The sequence below is a fragment of the Saccostrea echinata genome, unplaced genomic scaffold (assembly GCF_033153115.1).
Source record: "Saccostrea echinata isolate AGI-Se365-2 ecotype Australia unplaced genomic scaffold, CSIRO_AGI_Sech_v1 ptg000030l, whole genome shotgun sequence".
Taxonomy (NCBI): Eukaryota; Metazoa; Mollusca; class Bivalvia; order Ostreida; family Ostreidae; genus Saccostrea; species Saccostrea echinata.
The window spans coordinates 20,694,289-20,714,880 of NW_026889779.1; the positions used below are offsets into that span (position 1 = coordinate 20,694,289).

Below are 20,592 nucleotides of genomic sequence, written 5' to 3' on the forward strand. Positions count from 1 at the left end.
AGAATTCTGCGTAAAGGACTCTAAATTACAAAACTTTCCCAAAAGTTTTGAATGTTTTCTTTCTATATTTCTTTTAAAAATGTTTACATTAATAATTGCAACCTAAAGATACATGTTACAGATTATGTTGGATGACGAATTTTAACATTTTACAACATGCACCAAATCAAGTCCTTAAAGGATGTTTTGTAACATATTGCCTTATTACTTTGAACAAAAAAAATTCTTTTTAAGGACAGATGATGCACACAAAAAAGGATGCCTGGATTGCTATGTATTTTCGGACCTAATTAAAATCTATGCTGTAAAATCTATTCATTTTACTTATATAAAATGTCTTAAGTTGATATTTTCATTTTATTTTGATAACGATTGTTGCTATAAAACCAATTAAATGAGATGTTGCAATATTATGACACAGTAATTATAAAAGTGATTGAAAATTGGCCTTTCTGTAACGCTCAACATATGGAACATATTTACGGAAGTTTGAAGAATGAATTTCTTTTCTGCGAAAAAAATGATATGAATCCGGAAAATGAATAATTTTTATTCCAATAAAATTGCGTCAGACATTAGAGTTTGTATAAGGCCATCTTTAAAATAATGTTTGTTTGCCCTCTCCCGACTCAGGGTAAAAAATTGGGTCGGTAGGTAGGTAGGGAATTTTTTTCCTAGAAAATTTCAACATATATATCGACAGGATGAAAAAATCCAGGAATAAAAAGAAAAAAAATATCGTTTTTAGGAGGTTACAAAAAAGTTTTGAGTCGGGTCATTTTCAGGCAGTCGGTCGGCAAGTCAGAATACTAGTATTTCATACCAAGGGTATACTGAAAATCAGTAGAGGTTTTTATTTTCTTATCTCAAGGGCTTTTTATTTTAAATTTGCTACAGTTTATATTTTGTTTTGATAATATTTTGCATCTCTTGTATTTTTTCCAAATGTATAACAAATCCTTGATAATGCTTGCTTTTTTTGGAGAGAAAGAGAGAGAGAGAGAGAGAGAGTATTTCACTGGTCCACATGCAGAGCACGTCCCATTTTCTTCAAAATATGTTTGGAAATATTTTGCAATCAGAAATTAAAATGTTCCTGGAATTATCATCATTATTACATAAAGTAGATGTTGCATTGAAAGAAAATATTTTTAAAAAAAAATTCCACCTAAATTCTTATTTTTTGTCAGCCATGTCGTTGAATGTCAAAATATAAATATTTGATGTTTCCTGTTTTCAATTCATTTCCCTTCTGCCACTGTTTTCCGTCATCATGGCACGTATTCCTACGATCCCATTGCTTCAGGAGTGAAGTTAATCGCCATACTCATTAGTTTTAATACATTTTTTTCCAACAAGAGGAAAGGAATTGTCGCAAAATCTTAAATCAGATTCGTATATGTTCAAAAACATCATTAGCTAGATAGAAGAACAAGTAGATGAGTTTGAAGCTTGAAATGGTCATATTTCTTTTTTTCTGTTTTCTTTTTTTTACAGCCCATTGCTGTGTTTGTTCGTCCTCTGATGATATTGTGAATTTACATGACTCCTTGTTCAAGAATTACAGAAACAGTGTCAGGCCTGTAAGAAACCAACACGATGCTGTACACGTTAATATCTCCTTCAACATCATCATGATACATGACTTGGTAAGACCTTTTATTTTGAACGAAATGAGTTGGTTTGAATGTTTAGGTTCCAATCTTTTTGACCAAAAAAAAAATGTTTGTAAAATTAACATGGTGAGAATTTGATTATACTACAAAAAAGGGGGAGCCAGCCTTTCACTGAACATTTTCATACTTAATTAACAGTAATACATAAAACATTATGTCGGAAAAATGAGGGGGCCACCTCAACCGCCCATGCCCACCCCTAAACTACATGCCCGAGAAATACAAGAGTGATGTGTGAATTTTTGTATCTCTGTAAGATCGAGAATTCTTCGTGTGAATGTCCGTTTGTCATGTCAATTTTGCATTAAATGCCCTGATCTGTACGGTATACATTAATTAATGACATTTGTATGTATAATATCATTATTTTGTGTAGATGTGTTTCTTGATCTGGCACTTCAGACATTGACTGAACTTCATTTAAGCTAAAACTTTTGTATGGTCAAACAATGGTTACAAAAAGGAAAATGATTTCTGTACAAAACGCATCGTTTCGTGTGATAATTTTACTGTATAAATGATTTATGCAACTTCATTTCAGATTAAGGTTTTAACTACATAAGTGTCTTGAAGTAGTTGCTATGGATAAATTAAGAAACCGTTATTCTAATTCATACGTACGATGACAAACTTTCTAATCTCATTTGCGAAATAAACGCCATCTCTTCGAGTTTTATCTCACCTAAGACAAAGGCTCAAATGTAAAAGTTGGTAATTCCACATTTCATCTCAGCTTTTCCCACTTAAAAGTTAGTAATTCCAACTTTAAAGTTTGCTTTTCCAACATTACAGTTGATAATTCCAACTTTAATCTTGGCTTCTCCAACTTAAATGTAGGCTTTTCCAACTTTATTCAACTTTAATCTTGGCTTGTCCAATAAAAGTTGGCATTTCTAACTTAAATTTCGACTTTTCCAACTTTTTAGGTGTTCATGCGTTATATTCGTATGCTTTGTAGTTGGACTCATGTTGCTGTTTTACAATTACAATGGAAATAAACAATTTAATTATATAATTATGATGAAAGAAGGAATAATCTTCATTGTTTTCATATACAGAATTGATAATTTAGTATAGTTGTCTTCGTAGCATGAAAAATAGTGTTGATTCATCCTATATTTAATTACCTACCATGGTCCCATTTGTTTAATCTCATTTTCAACAAATTTATATATGTCTGTTCTCTTAATTAGATGTGGATGAAATGTTTCATTTACAGAGAAGTATAAAGTTATCCCTAAAAAAATTATATAAGATGGACCAAGAGAAATATAAGGGATTTTAAAGTTCAAAAATATTTGTAAGATAATTGACACTGTTTAATTGATCAACAATTTGTTTCAGTGTATTAAGGTAGCATAAATGGAATTGATAATAATATTAGATAAAGGGGAAAAAACTTGAGAAAGAGTTAGAAAAGCTCAAATTAAAGTTGGACTTACCAACTTAAAAGTTGGACTTACCAACTTTAAAGTTGGATTTACCAACTTTAAAAAGGAGTTGATCCTTACATGGCAGGTTCGAATCCCACTGCAGAATGTGGAGACTGGTCCTCCGGATGAGACCGTATAAACCGTGGTCCTGTGTCGCATTAGATGCTGGCACGAAAAAGATCCTTCACTGCTCAATGGCCCTGAGTCCGGGTATAGGTCTGAATGTGCAGCCCTCCACCAGCAAGTGGTGGCGTCTCCATATGAGTGAAAAATTCTCGAAAGGGACGTTAAACAAAAAACAAACAAACAAACTTTAAAGTTGGAAAAGCCAATATTACAGTTGGAAAAGCCAGTCTTAAAGATGAAATTACCAACTTTTAAGTTGGAAAAGCCAAGATTAAAGTTGGAAAAGTTAGCTTTAAAGTTGGAATTACAAACTTTCAAAAAAAAGTATTACATGGCACAAATACACTTCCGTACAAAAGAGCTAAAAGAGCTTTTTTGATCGAAGGATCTGTCACATGTCGTCTCGTCTCTGTTGTCTGTAAAATTTTTACATTTTTGACTTCTTCTCCAGAACGACTGGGAAAATTTCAACCATAATGGGAGATCAAAGTTTAACAACGGAATAGCAGAAATCTTAAAAAGTCTTCTTAAGAACATCAGGGCCACATATTTTAAAGGTTTACATATGAATAATTTTTTTTAAAGGTTTACATATGAATAAATTGAGAATTTTTTTTAAAGAGACTACTTCTCAAGATTAACAGGGTCATGATTGGTCATATTAATACAGAAACACCGTCAGGTAGTGTAGATAGAAGTTTTATCATACCACGCCCCTACCCTTTGGGTTAGGGTGGGACAACTATAGGTATCTTAGTTTACAGGGGATTTTTTTTTTTAAAAACAAATCTTTTGAGTAGCAGGGCCACACTAAATCGTATTAATAATATGGAAATAAACCTAAGTTATACGGACCCTGGGTTTAGGGTGGGATAAAAATTTGGGATCAATTTTTTTTTCAAAATGCATACACTATGTACAGGAAAATGCTTTAAAAATCATCCAGAGGGAACAGCAGAGCCATTTTGATCATATTGATATTGATTATTCAATATATAAATGATATTGGATTCAACTTTGGTTACATCATAACCTCTTGAGGGTTTTTTGAGCCACAATCTAAGGTCATTTTTTATTGGAATAAAGAGCAAAAATACAATGTATCTTTTAATCTTTTTTTTGTTTTGAAAAACAGCAAGACCAAGGTGACTCAGGTGAGCGTTGTGGCTCTTTGGTCCTTTGTTTGAAGCCTCTATTCTTTTCTTATGTTGATGCGATTATTATCAATCTGCATGGATGTATGAGAGATTGAACTTTTTATTTCTCCTCAGAGATTTTGAGAGAGATATAACTTATACTGATTCTTGAGAGTAATGAACTGAACATACTGCAATAACCTTTCCGTTCCCAAATTTGAAGTTCACATCTACGTTATAAATGTACATGTATCTCACTATGGACATTTAACAACATTTATCTAGCATATTATAGTACTGTGTGATGGCATCAGCATTGTGCATGAAAAATAATTTTATTTGCTTTTCTCCTTCGCAATTAGCTTAAAAGATTGATATAATTGCTTTTTGCTAAAAACAGATGATACAAACAAACTTAACCTTTGTTTCAAATATCTTGAAAATAACTCAGTCATGTTTATGTAAGTTAAATGAATAAGATTAAGTTGAAAGTTAGAAGTTTAACCGAATAAATTTTAATTTTTCATTCAAAGGTTCACTATTCTGTCCTATAAAGTGAGAAAAGGTTGTATAGTTTGTAAGGGTGATTTCAGAAAGGTAGAATTTTGAACATTATGGAGAGTTTACTTAATATCTTAGAGATTTGAAGTATGCATCATTCGGCGCTGCGTTAAATTTAGCGGTCAACATGTTTTCGTTGATTTATACGTGAATAAGCAAATATAAAGCAATCAAAGATAATCAAACTGTTTTGTAAAACAAACGTTTGTAATTAAGTGGGAAATACGTTAAAATGTTTTATAATATCAATAATCAGCAAAGGACTTTGTAAGAATTAGCAGTAGCGCGATGGTACTGTATGTCACAATGAAACAAGGCACAGCATTGAATCAAATATGGAGATAACGTACAGTCATCAAGCTCAGAAGTTCATAGAAAAAATACAAATCAGGAGCAGAGCAAACACGGATCTCCAAAAACATCAAAGGTGGGAACAGGTGACATGGAGGAGCAAGCATCCCCTGCTGACCGGTCACACCCGCCGTGTGCTCCTTTTCATGATTGAGAAAACGGATAAATCAGTAGACAATTCAATGTGTAAAACCTGGTCTAACAATAAGTATGAAAACCGTCAGTCAGCATTCGACTTAATGATAGATTGTATTTGCTGACAATGTCATTGTATCGACCGTAGAACTTGCAAAGTAATGACTTTAAACGAGACTGTTGATATTCTTGTTTCATCAACTTGTTTATCAATAGCTTGCTTTGTTATAGAAATTGTTCGTACGTAGAGCATGCCCTTGCATATCAAATCAATTGGGAGACATAAACCGCATATTCAGGTGATAAGGGTATATTGCTACTTATGTAAGGGAAGTTGACAATAGAAAAGTTGAAGTCATCACGTTTATCATAAGGTTTTGTTGGTAGGTTACCATTAACGTCTTTTTCTAGTAAAATATCCAAATAAGAAACGGATGTGTCAGACTCTGGTATCTTTTATTTCAAGTTCAGTGGGATATATCGAGTAGACATATGGATGGAAGTAACTATTGTTATTTGATAATACGTGACGTCGTCAATATATCTAAATGTCGAGTTGAAGACAACAGCAAGTGTTTTCTTCTTATGTACAAGTTTTTGAATAAATTCTGCTTCATATGAATACAAAAATAGGTCTGCTAATAACTGGGTGAAATTGGTACCCACGGGAATTCCGACAGATTGTTGGAAGACCTGATCTCCAAAAACTACATAGATATTGTCAATCAGAAACTCAAACATCTTTTCAATATCAACTTTGGAGAACTTGTGTGTACGATCAGAATGTCTTTTTTACAAAATCATGTTGTAAATGACCAATGACAAGGTAAGTAAATTAACGAGTTCCATTTTTATTGAAAAAAGCAGCTGTCTATGATGTCAAAAAGCCTGGATTTTAGTCTATCTTGGGTAATGTTTGTATAAAGTGTTCAAAAGTCGTACCTTTTGATGTTACTGATTTTGGCTAAATTTTGTGATTTCAAATTTGCTAAAAGTTCCTTGGAATTTTTAAGTATCCAAATCTGATTTATACCAATTCTTGAATATATTGTTGAACAGTACTCCTGAGGTTTCTCAAATTGTTGTTCCTTGATTTATTGCCAAACCGCTAGCTTAACGTCCCTATCTGAATATATTTTAAACAGCTAACAAAAAGTATAGTTCAGTTTCATTTTAAAAAATACTTTTCAATTCAAAGAAACTTATTACTCATTTCAACACGGATATCACTATATATTGGGATACCTATATTACAATGATGCCATGACTTTATGTACTTAATATCGACTATCGAAGAGAACTCGAATATCGACTGTAACTTGGCGATCTTTCTTAACAAATTGCTCAACTAAGGAGACATCTCTTCCCCAGCTTGCTGAACAAACAGCATGCAATTTTAACCATCTCCCTTCCTTCACTAAAACAATCAATCCAAATAATGATTAAACTTCTGGCACGTCTTTTGTCTTCATAAACCTTGTACAAATTATTATATGCTACTGCAAAGGAATTTCCAAGATATACGTTAAACTTTACAGGCCGTTCGTTGCTCGAATACGACTGAGTCTTCCATTTTTTGTCACAAGTCATCTACATACTGACGTTATTTTCACATTGTGACGGTACGTCACAAACATGGAACAAAACTTTACATAGACGTTACGCGCGATGTTGATGCCATTTTACAATTTTTGTACCTGACCTATTAAACTCATCGGTGATTTTATAAAATACTCGCAATATGGGTGATTTTGGTATGAATGGATAGGTTTTGAATAGAACTACCCGATTCCAGTCAGAAAATAACATTTAAATAAATTTTAAGCAAAATATAGAATTTTTACAGCGCAAATAAAGGGTATTTTAAGCGTGTAACGTGTTACATTTTTTAAGCAGGGATCGCGCATTTTTCTTGTGTAGAATGTTCAAAAATGAATCTAGAGTTTTCATTTTCCTCACAAAACAAGAGCAAATAATGTCGTTTATGACTTCATTAGTGATTCTACATTCAATGGTGGCAAGAAAAAGAAAGCGATATTTTTTTTAGAATAAGAATCTGTAACGCTATTAATTAAAAACGTGCATATGAATATAAACATTAAATTTACTCATTTACAAGAAAGTTTAAATAGAAACAATTTATATCAAAATAATGTGCTATTAATTCTTATATATTTTAAATATTTCATTAATTGAACAGTCTGGATGTTGACTCAACCATTACCAATTTCTTAGTATTTGAGTTACTTGCTAACTCTACATAGAACCATACTACATTTTTACTACAATTCATACCGTGGATTAGCTTTCCACTATTCCTATGCCTTAAGGAATGTAAAACAAGACTGTCAAATTCATTTCACATTTATTCAACTAAGCAACAGTACTATTACACAAATTATTATAATCACAACATTTCCAATACAACAATCACTGAACAGTCTATGGACATTGGAGATAAATGGCCACATTGTCCCCAAATCTTATAGGAGGTCTGGGGTTACGACCGAAATACCAACACACAAAGGTGCATAACGGGCATGACGGAGGCCTTGTGTTGAGCACAAGTGCCAGTGAAGTCCCAATGCTTGACAACTAGCATGTGGACGGGAATGGCCTGGGACATATCTGTTTACCCTGTTTCCAAAGGATTGCTCCCTGGTTCAATAGTACTTACTGACACTGAGTACTCCAGACTGTGAGCCTTCCCTCCTTTTAAAAGAGGTGAAGGGGGCACCAAGTATGGCTTAAACTTGTAGAACCCCAACCATACACTACATAAGGGGTAATACTTTCCCCACTAAACAAGACCTGCCCTCTGTCTTAGTTGACAGATGGGGGGAACACAGGCCAGAAATGTCCCAAAACCCCCCTTAGGTCCCCCCAGACCCGCCAATCACAAAAGAGGACAATGCGACGAATTAAGGATATTCAAGGTCTGTGTATATTTGATCTTTGAGTTCTGATTTATGTCAATAAAGGCCTAAAAGTGATTCTGAGTAGTAAAATTGTTCAAGTTTGTAGGATCCTGCACAAGGGAAAGAGGTTTATCACTTCAAGTAGTCTGGCTGGTAAAGGTTTTATCGTCTTTAATCCTGATCGGAGCTGTCAATCCTCGGATGAACCTTTTGGTGAATCTGAAAAAAGGAAAACTGGACGCAGATTACTGTTGCATTATTAGAGTGAACATATGATAAATTGTTGACATAATTTACATGAGAAGAAAGGGGGCTTGGGTGAGTGGGTTTTAAGATGAGCTTGGGAAAACAATGTATCTATCTTGGCGGGAAGATGTGAAAGGTAGTTGAGGAAGTTGTTAAGTTGTACCACTATTGACTTCCTGTGGAGGCACTTGAACAGGTTGTACCTGAGTGTTTCTTAATTCCAAAAGGCTTAGCTTACAGGTCCTCCGTCAATTAAGAGTGATTATTTGTATATTTCATAAAATAATCTATATTAATGTTGACATTAAACTGCATGCTTTGTAGCTAATAAATGAATCAGAAGTTCAACAGAAATGTCCAGCGTCTAAAATGACGTGCAAAAATAAGATCAACCCGTTTTTCGAGGGTTTAAATTCTTATATTTTTGTATCGATTATAAAAATAATTATAAGTTTATAATGTGATAATCTAAACAATCAGAATGAATGTCAGATTGATAAATTTACTTTATTAATTAATATTTTACGCAACATTAAGGAGGTTCAACATATTTGTCCGGTGGACGTTCTTGACGCGTAATTCGTCTTGCTTCAACGTAATACACAAAAATGCGTTTGAGAGTGCTTTGAGTAATTAACAAACTTTATCAAAGCACCCTTTTTGTTCATTAGTTTAATTACAAGTAGCCTATATTTTTTTTACTCATATTTCAAGTACAAAGACATAGCGATATGGTACCAGTCAAGCTAGTAACACTATAACATTGTAGAAGCATTACGTCTATTTTTCCGTAACGCTATGAAAGCGTAACGTCAAACGTCACCAACATCATGCGTAACGTCATAACATGTGCTATTTATAGAACATGTGTATGACCATATGTGTGCCAGATTTCATTTTGTTTTGAATTGTGGTTTTATAAATATAGAGATAGTTCGCGAACTTTTTGATCTCCTCTCGTATTGTATATTTCACAATTCGTATTCTATATTTTTTATGTATTCTATTTATTTTTATTTCTGTTCCGTATTGTATGTTTCCCATTTGTATATTTCACAATTCGTATTCTATATTTTTTATGTATTCTATTTATTTTTATTTCTGTTCCGTATTGTATGTTTCCCATTTGTATATTTCACAATTGTATTGTAAATTATTTTAGTTGTATTGTATATTTCACAATTTGTATTGGTACAGTTTTTATTTGTGTTGTATTTTTTTTTTATTTGTATTGTAGTATTTTATTTAAATTTTTTATTTCTATTTGTATTCTATAATTTCAAGCTGTATTGTGCTATATTTCGTTATTTATATTTTATGATTTCCATTTGCATTGTATAATGCGGCATTTGCATTCTATAATGTTTCAGTTTGTATTTTAAAATACAACATTATCATTCTATAATGTTTTAATTTTTATTTGGTTGTTTCGTGAGCGTGTTTTTGTAAGAACAATGACTTTAATGATATTACGACTTACTAGTATAGCTTACATGAAATGCTTATGCAAATTAAGCCATTATATTGTCATGCATTTTTTTAAAAAAAGGTTTCTATTTTAAATCCATTCTGAAAATTATATTTAAAAAAAAACAAAACAAACAAAACCATAATTTTGATTCAGCAACGACACGCAGCAGCTTTATTATAAAGTACCTATAACTTACCAAATTTAAGAAGTGCATATATGTAATTGAACGTACATGTATGCCAAGAACCTGGATTAAATGAATCTTAATATACATGATTTTTTATCATGCTCTACGTGTTGTCTCAAACAAGTATTTAAACAATGAACCTTGCTACCTACAATACATAATATAATCCAGCATTTTCGAATGAAAACCTTGTAATTCCGAATAAGTATTTTATAATAACACCAAGCTGAGATTGACTTCTGTTTGATTCGTTCCTTAAAAGAAATTATATTTTCACCAACCCAGTTATATTCAGAAATTAGAACATGATAGCTTCGCAAAGAAAAGGTTTTTAATGCATGTTGAAAAACAAAACCACCATTTATTGTAAAACTTAATTTGATAAGCATTCGACAGACTTCCACCTCGTACGATTGCTATCATTCATTGTCAGCTGTTTTCTCCTCAGCCAATTACTTCTTCATTATAACAATGAGATGCTTATGATATCCCTAAATTGTCGAGAGAAGATGCCAGCAGATAAAAAAAAGTCTGTTGGAAGATTTTTCAAAAACGTATAGGAATATCAGAAGTTGCAAGTGAATCTTTATATTACTAAAAGTTTTATCCTGCTTTATGTTTCGTCGTAAAAAAAGTACTTTGTTGTCTAGACTAAGTGATTTAAACCAGGTATTCAAATAATTCTTTTTAATTCCGCACAGATATTTTATAAGAACACTAAGCTTAAAATGATTTCTGTCTTATTTCGTAATTTCGTACCTCAAACGAAAGAAATCACATTTTCACCAACCCAGTTACATTAAAAAAAATTAGAACATAATAGTTTTACAAAGAAAACGTTTAGCATGTAGAAAAACGAAATCATGACGATGCAAAATGTACCAACATTTTATTGTAAAAAGTTAATTTGTTAAGGATTCGACGGGGTTCGGGCGACATCCACCTCGTACGATTGCCATCATTCATCGTCAGCTGTTTTCTCCTCAGCCAATTACATCTTCATTATAACAATGAGATGCTTACGATATCCCTAAATTGTCGAGTGAAGATGGCAGCAGATAAAAAAAAAAGTCTGTTGGAAGCTTTCCGTAAATCCGATTACTTTTTCTCTCATGTTCAAATCAGAGAGAGAGAGAGAGATTGTGTATGTGTGTGTGAGAGAGAGAGAGAGAGTGAGAGTCGTGTCCCCCAATAATTTTGCCAATTGATATATATTATACAATAAAAATGAAGCTAATTTACAGTTGTAAACTCACCCTCCCCCCAATAATAATGTCTGACTTTTTTTTCTCTTTTTTGTGCCCCTAAATCCGTAATTACTTCCTATTCCTTTAAAAAATTCTTTACCATTTTAAACATCATAGCTTGCCCTCATTAATAAAAAAAATCAGCATGACTTTTGTGTCCTTTGCGTGCATTTATCATCAAAATTGAGTACTAAGGAATACTTGTAGCTTGTTATTTGGATATAAAAAAGTGACACGGATAGACGTAAATAGCAATTTTTATCAAACTGTGCTTGGAGATAATGGACAATGGCGTCAAATTTTAAATCAATGTTAAACAATAGACACGTTTATTATATGAGACCTCTTCTAATATCATCTTATGTTAGTATAATGAGCTTGTCATTGCACGCAAAAAAGTCCTCAAAAACAGTGATTTAATTGGCTGCAAGTTTTTAAAGACTACAATCTTCTAGTTATAGGTTTGATGTTCATTTTAACCAGGTCAATTATTCGCTTGTTTGTAACAGAGGCGTCATGTACATGTGATGTTTGAATTAGATGAGAAGAATAAAAAAAAATTCGTAGACTTTGCTTGCTGAATAACGCGGATTTTTTTTTTCTTTTTGGTTTTTTTTTGGGGGTTTTTGTGTACGTTTATGCAATAAAACACTTTCTTTCTTTGTTTGGATAACGGTTGTGACATTGCAGAAAAAAACTATTATCCAGGTAAGCGGGTTATATACATTTTTTCTGCAATGATTGCAGCCGTTTTTTCCTGCATCAACAACAACAACAACAAAAATTTATTGAGTATATTTATATCTGTATAAAATATTCATATAGAATGGATGAAAGTACGTAAAATATAATAACATTGGCCCGTACGTTACTTTGATGGAAGAGCCTACTTCTAAAGAACTCTTTTTAACAGCTTTTAAAAAAGGGTTCTTACTAGTTAATTAATAGCGTGATTTTATTAGATGTACATATGCTACAAACGTTACATTTTAAAGTGTCATTTTAGACCAACATATATTTTTAAAAACCTTTAAATTTTCATAGCAGCGGATGAATAGATCTATGTACTAAATGAATAGCAAACAGAAAACAAGTTTGTCACCATCACCACCTGCCCTCGGCATAGGAAAGATTAAACGACCCAGTCTAGAGGACAGAGTTCTTTTTAACACAATCCTCTTTTTCTCAGAACAGTAGATACTTCTTTCTATTTTTTGCCAAAAACGTTTATAAACATGAATGGACATAATATACTTTAACTTAAAAAAAAATGGACGTTAATTTTTTCACACCAAGTATAATTTGGTAATTGAAGCTTTTTTGAGACGTTAGTTTGAGTTCAATATATTCACTGTACATATATATTGCACATACAAAAGATTGGATATAGGTTCAGTTCTTCAAGCCTAGTCTAGTAAATCATTTCAATTTTTACAATGATTATCGAAAATATGCATTATATACATACATGTAGGTTTTTAAGGATATGTTCATTAACTTTGCGCATTTAATTTGGATGAAGAAAAGTACTTTGCAATAAATGTATTTGTTCTTCGTCAAAGTTGTGATCTCAGACATCTGAACCTCAGACGTCTTGAAACATTGGATGAAGAAAAGATACATTGCAATAAAATATGAAGATAACAAACAGTATTCAAGCTCAAAGTCCATTAAAACAATACAAATCGGGAGCAGAGCAAACACGGACCTCCAAAAACAGATGTTGGATCAGGTGCCATGGAGGAGCGAGCATCCCCAATAAATTTATTTGTTCTTCGCCAAAGTTTTGATTTCTAAAATTTTAAACATCAGACGTCTTGAAACAAAGTTAATCTATTTTGATTAAAATAGTTTATAAACAACAACGACTTTTCACACACATGTACATTAAAACTTGCTTATAAGGAACTCTGCTATAAAGAAATCTTGATTAAAGACAATCCATATAAAACCATGTCAAAATTGGTAGAAAAATAAACTTGAATGTGATAAGAACAGAATGTTTTCAAGAAATACACCAAAGCAATACAGGTAGAAATGTCTATAATCTCTGAATGTAAAAGACATTGTATCTAAAACTGAACACTGGGAATTTTTCTTACATTGGCGAGATTGATTTATCTCTTACACGATGCATGAAATCTAATTCTGGCCATGTACAGAAAACCCAACAGATCAATTGGAGAGAGAAGTATGCAACTAATACCCTTATTGTTGCATTGTATGGCACTGTTTTTCTATGAATGTATATTGGCAGGCATTCCCTTTGGCCCTATACTGACAAGCCTATCTATTCTCTTCTCTTTGCTTGACAGCGAGGAATCTTATTCTTTATGACACTCTTCCTATGATTAACCATGTAATCACATTAACCTCGCTACTTGTATTCATAGAAAAAGAAATCTGTACCACCCTTAAGGCTTTGACAAGATCAAACTGTCCACTTTGAAATATTGGATTTGGGCAAAATTTTTACCGTGATCTATTTCTTTTCAATTTATTTTTAGGATCTCAAGAATCAAGTGTTGACTACCAATGCATGGCTGAGAATTGTACGTATTGTAAATATTAAATGTATTTTTCGAATTGCATTTTCCCCATGGCGTTATATATTAAAGACACTCCTGTATTGCTTTCTGGTAATCAGCTGAACACTTCAAAGTATTCCAAATTAAATCTGGAGTCGAGTGCAATAATTAATCAGTACCTTCGGATGAAAATCGTAGAATCTGAATATTATGAACAGGGAAATATCTACACAGGCTTACAAAATACGCCTGCATACAATTTTATAACTGTAATTAAAACATCCCTCTTTCAGGCGTGGACAGACGAATTCCTAACCTGGAATGCCACTGATTTCAACAATGTCACCGAAATTCTAGTGTCCAGAGGAGAGGTCTGGACACCTGATCTTCTTGTGGAAAACACGTAAGTCTGAAACTGTGTGCATTCCAAAGAAGTCAGGAAAACCTTTTTAATTAATATTATGTCTCCTTACAATAGTCAATCTCTAAAAATGATTATAGCATTGCTGGTAGTCATTTTCATATAATGTTGTGCATTTTATCATTAGGTCCCAGAATTGTAATTTATAATTGGTTTATTGTATCACTGGTGAAAAAGATATCGTCAGTAGATACGATTGTGTCCTAATAAGAAAAAATCACATTCAGCTTTTATAACGAGAGTATCCACACAATCTTCGAAAATTTTAAAAGGGCCCCAAGCCCAAAAATAGTAACTACGATAACTTTTTAGCAACTACAAAAAACACATATACATGTACTCAATGATGAAAATCACAACAAAGATGTCCCTTTTACACGTAGCTAATTTAAAATTTTATTTCAATATACCAAGTATCTTCCATCTCATCAAATATGATCAGAGTAATTTGGGGATATTGCTTGCAAAGATTCCTAATTACTCTTTTCATTATGCATCAATCAAGCTCCAATAAATAAACATAAGACAACACATTTATTGACTTCTATATGCTAGCATCGTCTCAGGAACTAGGTCGTATCGGATTGATGTTATACGATGGATCAGTTTGATGTATAAAACTATTCTATCTTTTCAATATCAGTTATCATTATCTTAATATTTTGGACAATATGCTGTATTGTGACTTACGATCTAATTTTCTCATGACGTGAATACTCTGTAAAACAATATCTTTCGTCATGTCTGTAGATTCTGGCATTATCTTTGTCATTTTACAAATCCCTTTGTCCAATATTTTTTTTCTATTTTCTCTTATGAAGATAAGCATTCCTGTCATTTGATATCAGCACCTCTTTTTCTTTCTCAATATGAAGTATAAAAAGGACAATTATAGAATACTTATTTATATGAAATCTTTCAATCTCAGCGCGAGAGTGATCAACAGAGAGATATATTCCATTAAAGTTGTACGATGAGATTCAAGCAAGGATGAAGGATCAAGAGCATTGTTTACGTCAAACATGTTACCAATCGTGAACCGAGGCGTTCTAATGGCGGCAATCAGGCACAATTGTATTAGGTTTCTTCTTATGCTTGAATTAAGATTCCTGATATTGTATCTTACAACTCGTTACTCCTCCTCTAATATACACTTGTTTGCAGTAATCTGAACTCCAACATATTGTCAATCTCAAGAATAAAGGAATCAACACTTTATAATTAAGAAAAAGCTGACATTTCCTTAGAAACAACATGTGTATTCCATGCACCAAAAGTGAACGGTGTTCTGATTATTCAAAAATACATACAATGAATTTACTTTTCCTAGAGTCAAACAAACAAGCACAAAATTTAATGTAAATCATAAATTTTACCTTCAGTTATGTGGCATGTCAGGACATCCACTCTATAAGTCTAGAAAGCTCAAAAATGCATTATACTGTTCAGTACTATGAGAACATGTTCAAAAAAATTCTCTTCTTTCACATCTGTCTTCTTTATATTACCTCTCTCTATCTTATTTTTAATCAGTTCTGGTGTGCTTTGTTCTACATGAATTAATGTATATATAACCGCTGCTCTTACTTTATCTTCGTTTAGTCGGTTCTCTTGTACTATGTTCTACATGGATATACCGGTGTATAACATATCTTTTCTTTCCTTATAAGGTATCCGCTGTTAACCAGAGCTTCGGGTACACACATTATGTTCATGTCATTCTCTGTTGATTTTCACAGTTCACTTTCTAAGGATGACATTCTTCAAAATTGCATTTCAGTTTTTTTTTTAAAAATATTTATATATTCCAGTCAACGAAGGTGAATTCAATGTACCCTTCCTATACTGGATTCCAAAACTTCATAAAAATCCTTACAAACAAAAACACATTGCTGGGTCCAGTAAGTGCTCTACGAAGCCCCTACCTTTACTCCTCACAAAAATATTAATTGCTGTAAAAAAAGAAACTGCAGCCGTACTGTGGTACAGAACTATAGAAGTGGTGTAAATGAGATGTGGATTCTCAAAAACTACAAATAAATTTTATAATACTAAGTCTTAAAATCACCAAATTTTTCATAAGTCAGTAACATCATAACATACGACTTTTCTACACTTTATACAACCCTTACTCAATAAATTAATGGAGTTCCTCATTGACAACTTCTATGAAGTCCGTGGAGACCAGGGGCCTATTTTACAAAATAACTTACAATTAAGACCAGAACTTTAGTTGATTGTAAAATCTTGCTCAATAAATGATTCTGTTTAAATTTGCATGCATAAATATATTTTCTCTAAATCTTTGGTAAAAAAGATTAAAACTATTTTCAAATTGATGTAAAAAAATGAGATTATTCCCAAAATTACGGTTTGGTTTTAGTCCCAAGTTTTCTAGCAAAACAGGGCCCTGGTCTTCCAACAAACTGTTGGAATTCGATGAGCTAACTGTGCTCCTTTATTAGCCAAACTGTTTTTTAAATTCCCATGAAGTACAATTTATTCACTAACGTCTACATCAGAAGAAATACACTCGTTTTCGCCTTCAACTCGACATTCAAAGATACATCCATTCATATGTCGACTCGATATACCTCCGTGAACTCGAAGTATAAGACACCAAAGAGTCTATCACATCTGTTTTGTGTTTGGATATTTTATTGTTAATGGACGATAAAGGCCAACTAACAACTAAACTGTATGACAAACGAAATGACTTCAGCTCTTCCATCGCCATCTTTCCTTATTTATATAGTAATATTAAGCTATCACCTGCATGCGGTGTTTATGTCTCTTAACTTATTCGGTACTCGAGAGCATGCTCTGAGTACGATCAATTTTTAAACCGAGGCAGGCTACTGACAGATAAGTTGCTGTTAAAGGGATTCCAAGAACCTCGTTTATAGACAGCATTTCGTAAATCCAATGGTTGTTGTAATGACCTTGTTAGCAAATATAACATGTCATTGGGTCGCATTCTAAATTACATATTTCATGTCAATTGTTAGGCCTTTGTTTTCATACTAAATTTGACGACTGAATATTCCGTCTACCTGAGCAATACATAAGATTCACAGCGGGAGTGACCAGTCGACAGAGGATGCTTATTTCTCCTGCATGGGCACCTGCTCTGATCATAGATTTGCATTGTATGCTTATACTGCTTAAATTTTCCTTTTTATTTCCTTTCAGGGCTTTCGGTTACAGAGAACTAGGGATAGAAAAGATGTTGCTAAATTTGGACAATAAAGGTCAGATTATATGGGAGCCAGGACTGATCACTCAGACAATCTGTGAAGTGAACATAGCAAAGTATCCTTTTGACAGTCAGCATTGTTCTATCCGTGTCATGTCCTGGATGCACACCAATCGCTCATTGCAAGTATCAGTGGCGAGAGACTTCATCGACACAACAAATTACTATCCTAATGGTGAATGGGATTTGGTACATACACGGGTAAAAGCATTTTCTCCAGAAGATGGGAGTTACAACGTCGGTGAAATTCTCCCAGGAGCTGAGGCCATCATCGAATTAAGAAGACGCCCTGTATACTATATAATCTCTACTATTCTGCCCATTTCCATGTTGTCTTTGCTGAACGTTTTGGTTTTCATGCTTCCGACTAATACAGGGGAGAAAATGACCTTAGCGGTCACGGTGTTGTTATCATTTACCGTCTTCATGAGCGTGGTCAACGAGGTGATGCCCAAAACCTCCAACAGCGTCTCAATACTAGGTACAACAATTTCATTTTTAAAAAAGATTATTTTCGAGTGGATGAGGACCGTTATACAGGTCTAAAAGAAGTCTATCTTTAAGTTTTAAAAGTCTTGTTTTCTCTTTGTAGCTGTGTATCTAACCATTCTTTTGACTATGAGTGGACTCTCCGTGGCATCAACAGTACTTGTCCTTCACTTTCACCACCATGCTGATATGAACTCGTCTCCAAATCGCATGCGCAATTCTCGAGTCTATGACGTACAGAGAGCAAATAGCATCAACAACAACAGATGTCGTAAAAGTTCCAGCATGAGAAAAGGTAATACAAGGCCTTCTTCAGAGAAGCTGTTAGAAGATTATATGGAAGTGGACGATTCAGGTGATCAATCCAGCACAGAAGTGAACGTCTGCTGTCGAAAGCTCCGACTCAAGCTAGAAAGCTGGAGAAGACGACGAAAACGTCGAACTCTAGGACGGCAGTTTGCTGAAAAATTGGATAGAGCGTTATTTTGTACCGTTACCGTGCTTACAATAGCATCCACAGTTGTTGTGATGGTTTTATTAATTTACTGGTAACTGTGACTTACACATGTTCATGTCATTTATATGTCATTTGATTGGAATTTTCAGTGGGACTGATATTTTATATTTTTGTCATAAATCAAAACATTAACCGTTTATCATATGGATATTAAGTATATATTGTAATATTTACATTTGCAATGTTTTCTCAGTATTAAACATTCAAGCAAAATTCGGGGTTACACTTCCATAACTTCAATGCATATCTTTGAGTGTTTAGCTCACCTGAGCTGAAAGCTCAAGTGAACTTTTCTGATCATTTGTTGTCCGTCGTCGGTCCGTCTGTCCATCCGTCTGTAAACTTTTCACATTTTCAATTTCACCTCAAAAACCACTAGGCCGATTTTATCAAAAGTTGGTACAAAGCATCCTTCAGTAAAGGGAAGTTTAAATTGTTAAAATAAAGGGCCAAGCCCCTTCCATGGGGAGATATTCAAGAAAAGATAAAAATAGGGTGGGTAATTAAAAAATCTTCTTTTCAAGAACCACTGGGCTAGAAAAGCTGAAACTGATGTGGAAGCTTTCTGAGGTAGCGTAGATTTTACATTGAAATATAATGAAAAAAATCTATAAAGATCTTCTCAAGAACCACTGGGCCAGAAAAGCTGAAACTTATCTGGAAGCTTTCAAGGGTAGAGTAAATTCTAAATTGTTCAAATCATGACTCCCGGGGGTAGGGTAGGACCACAAAAGGGAATCAAAGTTTAACATTGAAATATATAGGACAAATCTGTAAAAATCTCCTTCTCAAGAACCACTGGGCTAGAAAAGCTAAAACTAATATGGAACCCTCCTGAGGTAGCGTTGATTTTAAATTGTTCAAATCATGGCCCCCTGGGTAGGGTGGGGCCAAAATAGGGAATCAAAGTTTTACATTGAAATATAATGGAAAAATCTTTAAAAATCTTCCTTTAAAAATCTTCTCAAGAACCACTGGGTCAGAAAAGCTGAAACTTATGTGGGAGCTTTCAGAGGTAGCATAGATTCTAAATTGTTCAAATCATGTCCCCCGGGGGAAAGGTAAGACTACAATAGGAAATTACTGAAATATTATGGAAAAATCTTTTAAAATCTTCTTCTCAAGATTCACTGGGTCAGAAAAAGCTGAAACTTATATGGACGCTTCCAGAGATAGTGTAGATTCAATTTTGTTCAAGTCAAACCCCCCGGGGGTAGGGTGGGGCCACAATAGGGAATCAAAGTTTTACATTCAGAAAAGCTGAAACTTATATGGAAGCTTTCAGAGGTAGTGTAAATTCTAAATTGTTCAAATCATGACCCCCATGGGTAGGGTGGAGCCACAATAAGTATTACAAGGAGGGAAATCTGGTTAAGAACAACAGGCCCAAAGTTAATCAGGTGAGCGCTGTGGCCCATGGGCCTCTTGTTCCTATCCTAATTTATTTTTATTACTTTAAAATCGTGGATGTTTTATCAATCAGGAAGAAAGAATAAGTCAGAGATGGAGAAGACAATTATAACAAAGTGATTTATGATAACGTAAATCATTTGGACATCTATTACTCTGTGTGTAATTTTGTAAGAAAAAAATGTATGGTTTGAAAATGGTTGTGGAAAGGTTTTCACAATTTTAACTATAATCTGTTTCTTAACAGACCGTTCAATGTCCGATTCAAAGTCTCTTCCTCTCTAAAAATGTCTTTGTCATGTATATACAAATACACAGCTCTATTTGATATATTTATTTCATTTTAGCATCTGAAGTTATCTTTGAATGGGCACTAATTGTGTTCCATTTTCAGCTGACCCGTTTTTATATTCCTCCGAAGCAGAATTTATTCATAATCTTCATAATAATAAGTAGATAAACTATCTGTGACCTTCAACTTGAC

The 20,592-nt window shown here is 33.4% G+C and overlaps 1 protein-coding gene across 1 annotated transcript; it reads left to right on the forward strand.

Moving 5' to 3' along the window:
• Positions 1-1,457: 1,457 nt before the first annotated feature.
• On the forward strand, positions 1,458-18,848 carry LOC133196932 (neuronal acetylcholine receptor subunit alpha-7-like). Its single transcript, XM_061332778.1, has 5 exons — positions 1,458-1,649; positions 13,995-14,039; positions 14,309-14,418; positions 17,629-18,173; positions 18,285-18,848. The coding sequence occupies exons 1-5, from the start codon at positions 1,458-1,460 to the stop codon at positions 18,731-18,733; spliced, it is 1,341 nt and encodes a 446-aa protein (XP_061188762.1). The 3' UTR covers positions 18,734-18,848.
• Positions 18,849-20,592: the final 1,744 nt, after the last annotated feature.

Bases quoted from the DNA above. Each gene is read 5' to 3' on its own strand.
- LOC133196932 (XM_061332778.1), top strand. From the start codon at position 1,458: ATGGTCATATTTCTTTTTTTCTGTTTTCTTTTTTTTACAGCCCATTGC. The intron at 14,419-17,628 runs GTAAGTCTGAAA...ATTTCCTTTCAG, and splicing joins GATCTTCTTGTGGAAAACAC to GGCTTTCGGTTACAGAGAAC. The intron at 18,174-18,284 runs GTACAACAATTT...TTCTCTTTGTAG, and splicing joins CAACAGCGTCTCAATACTAG to CTGTGTATCTAACCATTCTT.